The sequence below is a fragment of the Oryzias latipes genome, chromosome 9 (assembly GCF_053564925.1).
Source record: "Oryzias latipes strain Hd-rR chromosome 9, Olatipes_Hd-rR_3.1".
NCBI lineage: Eukaryota > Metazoa > Chordata > Actinopteri > Beloniformes > Adrianichthyidae > Oryzias > Oryzias latipes.
In genome coordinates this window covers 26223571-26236378 of record NC_136245.1, presented here as the reverse complement: position 1 = coordinate 26236378, position 12808 = coordinate 26223571, and the positions used below count along the sequence as shown (strand labels likewise).

Genomic DNA, 12808 nt, shown 5'->3' with positions numbered 1-12808 from the left:
AAAACGGTTGAAGATTTATGATAGTCGAAAGATTGTAAACACTGGAACTAAAGGTGCTAAAGTGCTGATTTCTGTATTTAAGCTGTCATAGTAATGATGCAGTTCACATTAAACCTACACAGATTAGTGTCAGCTTTGCGGTTTTTAGGGATCATTTTTTAGGCCTTAAACACCAGAGTGTTTGTATGTCATTGATCCTTACCGGTTTGTCTTTGTTTTCTGGCTGAAAATCGGACTCAAAGACTTGCTTCTGAAGGACTTTGTGAAGGCCGACTCGTTCTGAATATGTGCTCCAGCCATCCCCTTGGCACCTTTATAAACACAAACAGACACAAAACATCAGAAAAAGCATAAATATCCTCATTTAAACTGCACGTTTAATATACTTTTGAAAGCAACATAAATTTACAACAAAGTCATGCAGTGCACATGTGCAGAATATGTGCTTAAGAGAAACAGATGCAGGTTCATAATGTAGCAGAATTTTGGGATTTACCTTCTAGAGACGACAAGCCATGGTTGGGTATAACTCCTAAGGCAGTCTCTCACATGTGGATCCAATTCCCCTCTGAAAATGGGCGGTAAAGACAACAGAACACACACACACAGACATTTGTGAATGAAGAAACCTCATCAGACAAGGGAAAACATTCACTATCTCCAGATCTTTACCTGGATTTCACGGCTAAACTGTGGAAGAATAAATGCTCTAAATAAACTAAAATAACAAGGAAACAAGTTTTAAAACAATACTAGTAAAAAAAATTTGCACTCCTATTTCCTTTTTCCAACGACAGAAAAAACTGTTGTATTTTTTTTAAAGCTTCTCTCCGTCAGACTATTCTTTCTAAAACAAGCAGTATTTTTTCCAGTACTTGCTGTCCTGTAACCCACCCTTCTTCAGGTACAAAATGTCGAACTGTTCGACACTCCTTCTCCACCTGCTCCACTTTCAGGTCATCGTCAGGAAAGTCTCCAAGTTCCTGCATCAGAGCCAAGTCTTCACTTCTTAACTGCAACATCAGGAACTCCTCCAGGTCCAAGGGCTCCACCGCTTCATAAGACTGAGGCTGGAGAAAACCATTTGGTTGAGGGTAGGAGGGAAAGATTGAGAAAAGTATTGTGAAAGAGGTGTCAACATTGAGATTCTAAAGAGATAAGTAAAAAGTGAATTTTGTCAGTTAATTTCTTGGCAAAGGTATTAGCTATTAAAAAAAATGCTTACAGTGACAAGGGAGACTGCACACTCCTCCCTCAGTCAAAATTTAATAATGATGTGATAGAAAACTGACGGGAAAATGGCTAAACAAGCTGGGGCATGATGAACACTTCATACCAGTCTAGGAACAAAAGACTCAATCATGCCTAAGAATAGAACCTGGACCAAACCTGCTCCAACCAGACAGCTGATTTTTGTTTTCCATGCAAAATGTCTAAAATCTTGCACTTAAATCTCTTATTGTTTGAATGTGCAGCACATTTAGACTGTTACATGTATGGTTTTGAAGCAGTTCTTCGAAAGGTGCACAAAAGAGAAGATGAGCACTATATCTTCAGAAAAACTAATAAAACAGCCCATCTTTTTTTTTCCTTATTGTGCTTATTAAATGACCTACACAAAGCATGTGTGATGCAGTGAGACCACAGCAGACAAAACTGAAACTGACTGGAAGACCAATGTTAGATAATAGTTTTATCATGCATGATGCAGCAAAGACATACTTTTTGTAAAATAGATTCAACAAGTGCAAAAAATATATTCCACTCCACTTATAGCAGGTATGCACAGAAAAAAAGCTCAAAGAATTGCTGCTACAAAAACATTAGAATAAAAAAAATTAAAATCAGCAATTCCACTTTAAAAGGAGAGGAAATTCCATTTTCTCTTAGACATGTCTTTGCACATCAACACACCCGAAGGCATATTTGTCTCTGGTAAACGTCGAGCAAAATCCCGTAACAAGGTATAATTGGTTAGCATGGAAAACATGACAAAACTTTGGGAACTACATGGAAAAACCTATATCATAGGAGTTCAAAACAGACTCCTTTGCAGAGAAGAAAGAAAATGTTACAACAGTGACCGTCCACTTTCTGCTAAAAGTGTGCTTCCAGCCAAAGACTTCAAATAATCATTGTTGTACTGCTTCTTTGTCTCTTTTAGCACAGAGCTTTACTAAAATAAATGCATGCAAATGTATGCATGCTTCTGATCGTTCCTGCTCCTCTATGGAGTCATCAGAGGCTCTTAGTGAGAACCTCCAAATGAAAATCTAGTCACCGTGCTGGGAACAGTTCCTAACAAAACTTTATGCAGCAAAACAAATGTGCATTACCAACTTAAAAAGTAAATTTGTTTTTACATAATGATTTTAGATGAGATTGTTTATAAAATGTTGGTTGTTTAAGAACAGCGTCAACCTGAGAACACATCAACAAACAGAGCAGACATGCAGTACAACCTTGAAGTCCTAAAAGTACAGCTAGAAATCAACCTGCTATGTTACAGTCAAGCACAATAACCAAATATGCAAGCTTCACAAAGGGAATGCACTTTTTAAACCGAAGCACACTTACCACTGCTGAATACTGAAAAGTGAACCATAAAAAGGAAGTGTACAAAATGGCGCACTCCGGATATAGGAACTTAAGTAACAGTGTGCATCTACTGACGCTAGATGGTTTTGGCTGAAACTAAGCCCCAACCAAGCACAGATACGCTCCTAACATTCATCCTTACATTTCCTACAAGCTGACAGCTCGGAAGAGACTGAAAGTGGAAGTTGTGTGAACAGCCCCACATACAAAGAACTTTGTCGTCACAGAGTGAATAAAAGTTTTGACAGCAATCTTAAGCTTTTCAGCTTCAAATCAGAAACCACAAGACAGGAAGTGACATCAACAGGGCGTCCCTCCATCCAACCATATTTCACAGTACAAGAGCAAAAATTGCAGACTCAAAGACAAATGCAAAACATATATGCATATCTGCATATATGTCCAAAAGAACATGTTTGTTACCAACTTGGCAACATATTTAATAAGAGGACCTCATTTCAAAATGATTGCATGAATATGTATTAGAATTGTACGCATTATCATGTTGTTCTAGCACAGCAGCAACAAACATCACTCATCTGTCGGCTAGACTCGACTGCTGAATAATGGGAAACTCCCATGCCAGAGATTATGGTTTTAAAGCCCCTCTCTCAAATCCAGACATATTAAAGATTTGCCAGCATAAGCTGTAAGGTAAGCAGGCTCTATCCTGCGCCTGTCATGTGCAGAGGCACTGACCCATTTGCCAAACAGGTTAGTATATGTCACGAGCTGGAGTAGGATGGTCCAAGTGCTGCCTGTTCAGCTCTATCGACTTTACCATTTAGTATCCAGAAAAGAGCTATTGGTCCCACAATGAGTCTTACTGCAAAAGGATTTCTGTCGGAGTGCCAGCAATTTAAAGTTGTAGAGATATATCAATGATAAATTTTAAAAAAATGATATGGACCAAAACAGGAAGTAGAAATGGGTGGAGAGAAAGGTAGAACAAATCTATGCAAAACATTATTGTCCATCATATGTGTGCCTGGTAAAGACAGAAAAACAAAAATCATAAACTAGATGCTAGGATTTAGCTACAGTACTGGAGGGAAAAAAAATTGTATAAATGCATTCATTTTACTACAGAAACTGAACCCATCTAAACCACTGGGATAGGATATTAATCCAACTGTACAAAGAAAAAGAAAACAAACATTTTTAATTAACTCTTTCAATCTTCGCAGAAGTATTTTCTTACCGAGCGGCAAAATTGTTGGAATTCTAAAACATAATCTTCCAGACTAGACAATGCACTGAGTCAGACATTCTCCAGGCTAATGACAGCAAAGAGGATGATACATTTTTAACACTTTAGTTGTGTAAGCAAAAGCATTAAAGCTGTTTAAGAGCAGCATTACATCAGAGATCTCTGCACATCAAATGGTCATTCTCTTTGCAGTGTCTTTAAAAGACCACACATGAGTAAGAAATGTCATATTTTAAATAAATAACAGTCTAATCCTTTGTTGCTTCGGGTATGTCATTTAAAAAAAGGACAGGTTCTATGTATACCATATTTTTCAGAATATAAGTCGCATTTTTTTGTGTGCATAGTTTGGATTGGGGTGCGACTTTTATTTTTAGTAAAAAAAAAAAAAAAAAAAAGAAGTTATGTTTGTTATCTTCCCACTAACAACCACTTGAAAGCACTTTTGGCGTTTGTATCAGTATTTGCTACTGACAGAAACGCAGAAGAAGAAGTGCCGACCTCAACGGAGTTGTTCAGGAAATGACATATGATGAAGAATTCAATGGATTTAGTGATTTATAGTGATATAAAGAGTTGTGGATAATTGTTGTGAATAATTGTTCATATGTTGTGCTAATATACTTTTACTCCATTCCTCCTATATTCCAATACGGTTACGTTAGTGAAGCGTGCACACTGTATATTCAACCTAGTATTTATATCTATTCACATATTATTAAAAGATGAAATGTCTGTTATTGTTCCTGTATTTTGTTAAATAAAATTCTCCCAATATTGCAACTTATACTCCAATGCAACTGATATAGGATTTTTTCTTCTGTATTATGCATTTTTTTGCTTCTGCGACTTGTACTCTGGAGCGACTTATAGTCTGTAAAATAATGTGTCAATGTTGTGAGTGGGGAGTATAAACCCCACAGAACTAAGTTGTGTTCACTTTAAAGAAAACTCACCACTGTGAGGTAGGTTGTGGGCGAAGTATTGGAGTTTGTTCTGGTGTGATAAGCGCCAAGGTTCCCGCTGAAGTTTCGCCGAATCTCTGCAGAAGAGTGCCTGTAATGACCACAGCAGATTTTTCAATTTTAATGGATAATAGTGTGTGACAAAATGATGTATGCAGGTATTACACACATTACAAGAAATGTTGCACATTTTTTATCCGCGTCTTCAGAACAGATACTGAAACAATTCCATTGAGAGCCATGGAGACTCTTTGTAAAGCAGCTGCAGAAAGCTTTCTCTACTGACCTGAAAAGCCTTTGCCATGCTGGCAACCATTCAGACAATGGAATAAAATGATGTCCTGATTTAAGGGTCGGACTGGGCAGGAAATTAAAATGACACATGAATAGGGCAGAATTCAAATACACTGGAGATAGTGTGTGTGTCAGAGATTTTTGTGTGTAGCTTTCTCAAAAAAAAGAGTGAGGGAAGATGGAATAATATGAATGGAGACTGACTACATGTGCTGTACACATTCCATCTTATAGTGAGCTCACTGTCCTTTCCTTTGTAATTAATCCAGCATGTCATTGCAGAGCAGCCAAACTCGGAGCAGAAAGTCTTTTTTTCTCCTTCTCAGCTTCATGCAAAAGAACAGATTTTTTTGTAAATAAGCATGTGTGCTGTGTTTACAGGTCTGAGTGTCACAATCTGTTTATTGTCATGTTTCCACGCAGTCCAGTTAAAGGGCAAATATTTAAGCAAATGGGTCACATTACTGGCTGCCTTCCTTGTGGTCAAGCTCATGCGCACATCAAGTCCTATGGTGTTTGTTATGACATCAGTGTTTTTTTTTATCTTCCTACAGCCTTAAACAAAAGCAGAATGGAGGAATAAGGACTATCGGGGAGATTGGTGTGTATCTAACACACTCAAATTGTGGCTTAAACTGCCAATGTTTCACACAATCTGAATGTTCAGTTTCTCCATACTATCAGAAGATTATGGAATTGTCTGGGGAAATCCATTCAAATTTACCCCAAAAAGTGTTGCAAAAGACATGAAAGATAAACATTGGTAATAATCACTGTTGATAGGAAAGAACTGTTTTGTTGCAGCAAACCTTAAAAGTCTCTGCTTCTTTGGCTGAATACAGTGTTAAGGGAAAAAAAGATAGGATATTGTACAACACATTTGGCAATTGATGCAAAATTCTTGTCTTGCAGTTGGGTCAGGAACAGCACGAAAGGTCTTTAAACGGGACGTGTTTCCAAAAAACCATTATTCTCCACAGAGTTCAGAGAAATGCACTAAATTGAGGCATACTAGTGAAAGTCAAAGCACTTATTAGTGCACACACACATATATGCACGTGCATGCACAGGAATGCCTGAGCATAGTTTCAACTTTAGTCTCTGCGTCAGCAGCAACAATGATGTTGTGCAATTCTCCCATGTGTACTTTCAACTCAAGAAAAGTTTAACCCTGCAGGTGAACAAGCACACACCCACACACGTGTGCTTGTTCACACATTAAAAAACTCAATGACGGAGCACTGAGCAGGATTACTGCAGCAGTGTGTTTGTTTATCTTAAACAATAACACAATGGAAAGTGGTTGCAAATGGACCTTAAACATATCCTCTACTTTCAATCTGCACCCCAATAGACTCTGGTTTTATGATGTGGCTAATTTTATTTAAAACCTGCTGAGTAACACTTCTCATTGTGTTGCATTGCATGAGTTGATTTTTTATCATTCTGGTAAGAAACAATCGCAGGAGCCATGTCTGCCACGAAAATCATGCATACAACCAATGCCCGTCTGCAGGTTTTACCCAGGACCGTTTAAGTCCCATTTCGATCATGATTTGATCCATTTTAAAAAGAATTCTCAGTGGTCTTTTTGTTATGATTGTGCCATTTTTAGCCAAACATTCGAACACCTACACTGTTTTCTAGGACATAGTTTCTGCAGAGCGGCAGTAGTTCACTAGAAATTTGCTTCTGAGTTGTGGGCGGGACTAAGCCCGATGCCAGATCAGACGAGGAAAACAAAGACGTAGGTGGATCCAGTCGTCTACAAGTGGATGCATCAGAATGGAGAGGAGCAGCTTTTTCAGACTGGATTTTTTTTCTACTCCTAATTTACAAAAACTTAAATAAGAAAACTATTCAGAAACGCATGTCTTCCATCATCAGAAATGCCACGAGAACATGTTAAAAACACCAAAAGCAGGATTTTCATCTCCGGCTGGATGTACAAACTCAGCTCTGTCTTCCTCTCTTTATGTGCTTCACAACTTCAGGAGTGAAAACGAAAAAGTGAAACTAAAATATGGAGATCCTTGCAAACACATGTACTACAGGCTACATGCAACGATTAGGCTACCCATCTAAAAAAAGAACAGACAAGTTAAAGTAATCGGCTCTTGCCAACAGAGCAAAGCTGATATTATTTTGGCAGCTGTAGACAAACAGCTCGTCACAGGAGATAACATCTGTCTGTCCTCCGCAGGCCACTCTCCTGCATTTTTCCCCCACAAAACCAAAGCTCTGGTCAGGGAGACAGAAAAAAAAACCTTTCAATGTTAATCATTTAACAATGAAAAACAGATTGTGTTGATTATTTAAATGTATTTTCTAAAAAATTTAACAAAGGTAGTTTTGGGGGACCAAGTTTTAGTTACAACCTTAAAGGGATATATGTATTTATATATATCTATAGCTTTGAGTAATCGGACACAAAGTTCAAACTAGTTCTTACAGTGTGTAGAGAAAAAAAACAGATATTTCAAGTTGACCACTTGGATCTAAAAACAAGCTTTTGGGTTTTCTTTTTTTTCTTCAGCATCAGATTTAAAATATCTAAGAAGTTTTCTTAAAAAGGAAGAAAAAAAGAGAAAGTTTTGTTACAGTAGAATAAGAGCAAAAAAAGTTCAACAGAGGAAACTACCCAACAATTACACAGTTGTCTGTGTCCAGAGTCCGCCCTTTGCTTCATCATTGGCTTGTACACAGTTGCTTCCTCAGCAGTGGGAAGCTGATTGAGCTTTTAGACAAATGTGGTCATTTTGTGTTCTGTAGCAGTTTCTCTCCAGCTTTTAAAGTGCACCAAAAGAAAAACAGAAAGAATAAAGCAGCTGATAACATGCAAAGCTGCAAAGACTTCTTATAGAATACAACAACAGAATATATATATATGTAGAAATCCTCAAGTTATCTGTCAAATTAAGGTGCGAGACTTACCTAACCCCAGAATAGAAATCCCCAAATATTTACCCTACATTCAGCAACATTTAAACAGTTATCAAGAAAGTTAAATGGAAATTGAAATCTTAAAACATTCATTTTAAGTCAGATTTCATTATGAATAAGTCATTATAAGGATGTTTGTGATCTTTAACATGTTCATCTCAGTTAGGGCTGCACGATATGAAGAAAACTCGCGATATGCGATATTAGTAATTAATATTGCGATAACGATATAATTTGCGGTATATAAACAATTAGCAAAACAACCAAAAATATTATTCCCATTCTATTACAACAGCTTAAAAATTATACTACAAATGACCCTTGTTGACATAGGAGGCAAACACACAACATAATAGGGCGCCATCCGATTAGTAAACAACGTGAAGGGGTCCATCTGATTGGTCAAATGCAGAAAGGGATTCTTTCAGTCCATTAAACACTTCAAGCTGCCATAAGATTGTTTGGCCACATCTAATGTAACCATTTATTGCAAATTTGCTGTCTTTTGCGATATGCATATTGCACAGCTTGAAATTGCGATAACGATAAATTTGCGGTATATTGTGCAGGCCTAATCTCAGTTAAAATAGAATAATTATAACACAAGCAGCTGTCAGAAAACTAAACTCTCTTGTTTAAATTGAACACATTAGCAGGTCTTTCATTAAATATCATTGGCAGCTCTATCAAAATACGGTAAATAAAGTCTGTATTTTCTAAAGACAGTTCTCCTAACAAACAATCATTTCAATTATATCTTTCTGTCACATTTTAACTCCATACATTACCTTCACACCCTGACATCTGCCCCAGACTGCACCTCCCCGCACTTACACACACCTACACCTACACAAACCTCTCCTGCATATCCAGTATTCAGTCAGGCTGTGAACTGAATCCACTCATCTCATCATCATCATGATAAACGATTTCAATTGTGCTTTGCCTGTTCACCGCTGACATTTATTACAATGTAATATTGATCACTCATACCCAAATGGTGCTATCTCAATTATAATCTGAGTTCCTTTCATTGCTAATGCTGCACATAATATCTGCACGAGTTACTAAGCCATTATATGTTGCACGATTCCTGCATAATTGTTGAGCATGTTCATGTTTGTTATCTATTGCTTTTATGAGTTATAACACTAATGAGAAAATGACAAATGGTATATTCGTAATATGATCAGAAAGAAGGTGTTATGGCTGGGAAAGGGTGATAATTTTATTTTTCTAAGAGATAGTAAAAATTATAGGGAAAGTCCAAATCTTATTCATTGAGGTAAATGAAAGAAAGTCTGTTTTATCTTTCATCAAGATTAAACTAATTTGGTTCAGGCATTTTTATTTTTTGGGAGGGGATTATTTATAGACAAACTGTGGCCTTAATCTGTCAGTAACTCACCTAAAACCTGTTTTATCATGACAGCAAATCACAAAAGCAGAAACTTCCCTAAATCTATTGCCTACACATTTTCTTTTTGGGTCCTTCTGATGAGTCTCCTCTAGAAACAACAACTTAAATTTAACTTTCTTTAAAACTTAAAAGCGTTCTCCTCACTCCTGGGTCTGAACCTGGAAGGAAACAGGAAAACAGAAAGTGGGGTGGTGAATTAAAAGGAAAAAAAAGGGACTCCAAAGGGATGTCCCCACTGTCTGACTCATCCTATCATGTATCTCCAGACTTAATGGGTCCAAACACTATCAGCCCCATCTTGACTTCCTGTCAAAGGGTGGCACGCACAAACACAGCAGTCATTAAGGTCACAGGGGCCTCAGGACATGAAAAGTCTCCAAAGAAGCAAAACCAGTGGCAGGGTTTGAACGTCTCGTCCACCACCAAACCATTCCTCCGGATTTCTGCAAGTGTTTTTTCACACCTCACTTCTTAACTCAATGGCCCGATAATCGACGTGGAGAGTTAACAGATGACATCTGCTGAAAACCCAGAGGAAATTAGATGAAACTCTAACCACAGCCCCTCCCAACCTAATAGCACTAAACGACAGAGGCCCCAAACCTACAGCTGCCCACACACCTGGTACCATATGTTTTTTTAAATCACATCATGCTCTTCTGTAGGGTATCAAGAGTAACCTTTAGCCTTTTCACCTCAGCACTGACACACATTGTTACATATGTTAGCATCTTTCTGACACGACTCCGTCTTCTTTTCCATTCCTCTCCTCATGTGATCATCAGAAAAAAAACAGAAAACACATTTCCTGATTTAAAACTGCCAGATGAAAAAGTGAAGTGAAACCAGTAACGACAGGGACAGCAGCGTTTGCAGGATTTCCTTCAAACTCCTACATGACAGTGACGTTGAAGGAGGAAGCGCTTGTGATACGGCGATTTAAAGAGGAGCAAAGCGAAGATCAATTCAGCCCGATAACAACCAAAGTCAACAAGTCTAGCTTGTGTTTGCAGCAGATTTTTCCTCCGAGTGAACACTAAATAGTTGGAGCGCAACGTGTCACAACCATGCAATGGATTTTCTCTGCATTTTTATTTTTAAGTCACAAGACATTTTAAGAGGCAGTACATGCAATTTTGGAGGAAAACTAATGAACATTTACGCACCTAATAACAATTAAAAGTAACAGAAAACATTTAAAATTTAAACAACTGGACTTATTCTGATAATGCATAAATTGTAACATAATTTACATTACATCCCACTACCCCTTTTTTATTTAACGTATACATTCTTGCTATTTGAATATATTTGAATCCGTTTGCTGTGTTTTCTGTTAAAGACCCACTCCAATTAAAATAGTGCATTTGATGTTTTTTAACATCTTTTTGTGGCATTTTTCGCACGATGGAGGACATTTATGAAGAAAATCAAGATTAAAATTGTGTTTCTGAGTTTTTCTTTATTCAAATGGTGGTGAATCAGGAGTAGACATAAAAATATGTCGTTGCTACGTCCAAACTACAATCGCAGACAAATACATCTATGAACATCTTTGTTTTCTTCGACTAAGCTGGCTCCAAACTGCACGGCTGGACAGCTCTGATATTGCTTGCCATTTTAGCTTGGCATTGTGACAGGCCGTACGCTAGCAGGAGAGAGTGTGAACAAAGGGATGAACAAAGGGATGATGGGAAATGTGAGCAGGCTTACTGCCTGCTCACAACTCAGGGGTGAATTTCTGATGAACTCCTGCCGCTCTGTAGAAAATTTGTCCTGGAAAACACCTTTTTTTATTGCCTAAAAATGGCATAATCATAATCTAAAAAAAAAAAAACAATGGGAATGCTTTGAAAATAGATAAAAAAGATGATTGGAGTGGAACTTTAAGGACAAACTTTGCAGGTAGTTCACCTGTCAGGCTTAAAAAGCCCCCAACTCGAAGGATGAGGCAGTATGGCGTTTGTGCGGGTTAACCACGAGTTTGCATCTCAGATTGAAATACCGAAGGTCATGAAAAAAACAAAACAAATACAAGCTTTTGTTGTGGGCGGGATTCTCATCCTCATATGATGTGGTGAGAAGTGTGGTTCTCTCTTTCTTACATCGTCTGTCATGTTTTATGCTTTTTAGAAAGAAGTCATTAATTTCTTTTTGGCGGAAAAAACTTTTGTGATAGATTTTAGATTTATTTTTAAGTAGCATTACTATGGCAATACTAACATAGCTATTTATGTCTTTCAATGTAAAACAACTCCAACCTATAATATACTTTATAACCCATTTAAAGCCTTCAAACGAGGTTTAAAACAATAAATAAAATATGAAAATCATGTTTTTAGTTTTTTTAACATGTTCTTCTAGCCTTTTTCTGATGACGGCAGACTTTTTTAAAGAAAATTAAGTTCAGAATAGCATTTGTAAGGATTTCTTTATTTAGATTGTTGTGAATCAGAAGCAGACAAAGAAATGCAGTTTGACAAAGTGCATATTGGTAAGGCTGAAAATACATTGGCCACAAGATCCCTGCTACAATCAGACGACTAGATCCATGGACGTCTTTTTTTTTTTTTTTCCTTGCGCAAGATGGCATCTGGCTCAAAACTGTACGACTGAATAGCTCCAATATCAATCGCCATGTTTAAATCACCGGTAAAGTAAGAATGTGGGGAGTGAGAGCTTGGAAGCTAGTGGGAGAGCATGTAGACAGAGCAGGCGCAAATTTCTAATGAACTCCTGCCGCTCTGCAGAAACTACGTCCCAGAAGATGAGACAGGTTTTTTGATTTGGGCTAAAAACTGCATAAACATGATGAAAACACCACTGGGAACGCTCTAAAAAAGAGCTCAAAGATAATCAGAGGAAATCTTTATGAAATCCTCACACAAGTATGCCTGCCTTTCGGTGCTAATTTTCTTGAATCAGTAAAATCCAGGTTAACTGGTTTATCGTGTGATTTAAGTTTCAGGTGAAACTAATAAAAATAGAGCAAAAAAAGTGGAAGTTGCATTTTCAAAATAATGTATTCTAACATAAAAACAAACAGCAAATGATGGGTTTTGCTGCAGACATGCAAAAGAAAAAAAAGGAATAAAAATGAAACCAGATTGAAATGAAATGAAGTAAAGTTGGTTGAAACCATAACTTTACATTAATCATTAACACTAATTTTTTACGAGGAAGAAACTGAAGTGTTTAAAAGGTTAATGCCAACATTTTCTGCTTAGCGTCTCTGCTGGCTCATCGCTGGATTTAGGCGGCTGCCCAACATCTCTCACGTCTCCCTGCAGCAGAGCTGGGCTCTGCAAAGCACAGCACAAAACAGACAGCCATGATTTCTCCTCAAGCCTCCTAAACAGAGCATGGAAGTAGGGGAGC

At 37.5% G+C, this 12808-nt stretch overlaps 1 protein-coding gene across 3 annotated transcripts in view; it reads right to left on the bottom strand.

The window, feature by feature from the left end:
* The window catches only part of dock8 (dedicator of cytokinesis 8), a 53169-nt gene that overhangs the window by 39170 nt on the left and 1191 nt on the right, over positions 1–12808 (bottom strand). For 2 of the 3 annotated variants that reach the window (XM_023958356.2, XM_023958357.2), the window contains exons 2-5: positions 4765–4864; positions 895–1070; positions 497–568; positions 203–311 (exon numbers count right to left, since the gene is read on the bottom strand). In XM_023958356.2, the coding sequence (XP_023814124.1) occupies positions 203–311; positions 497–568; positions 895–1070; positions 4765–4864 (457 nt within the window). Of the gene's footprint in view, positions 1–202; positions 312–496; positions 569–894; positions 1071–2577; positions 2708–4764; positions 4865–12808 lie in introns of those variants that run through there. The other variant, XM_023958358.2, reaches the window with a different exon arrangement.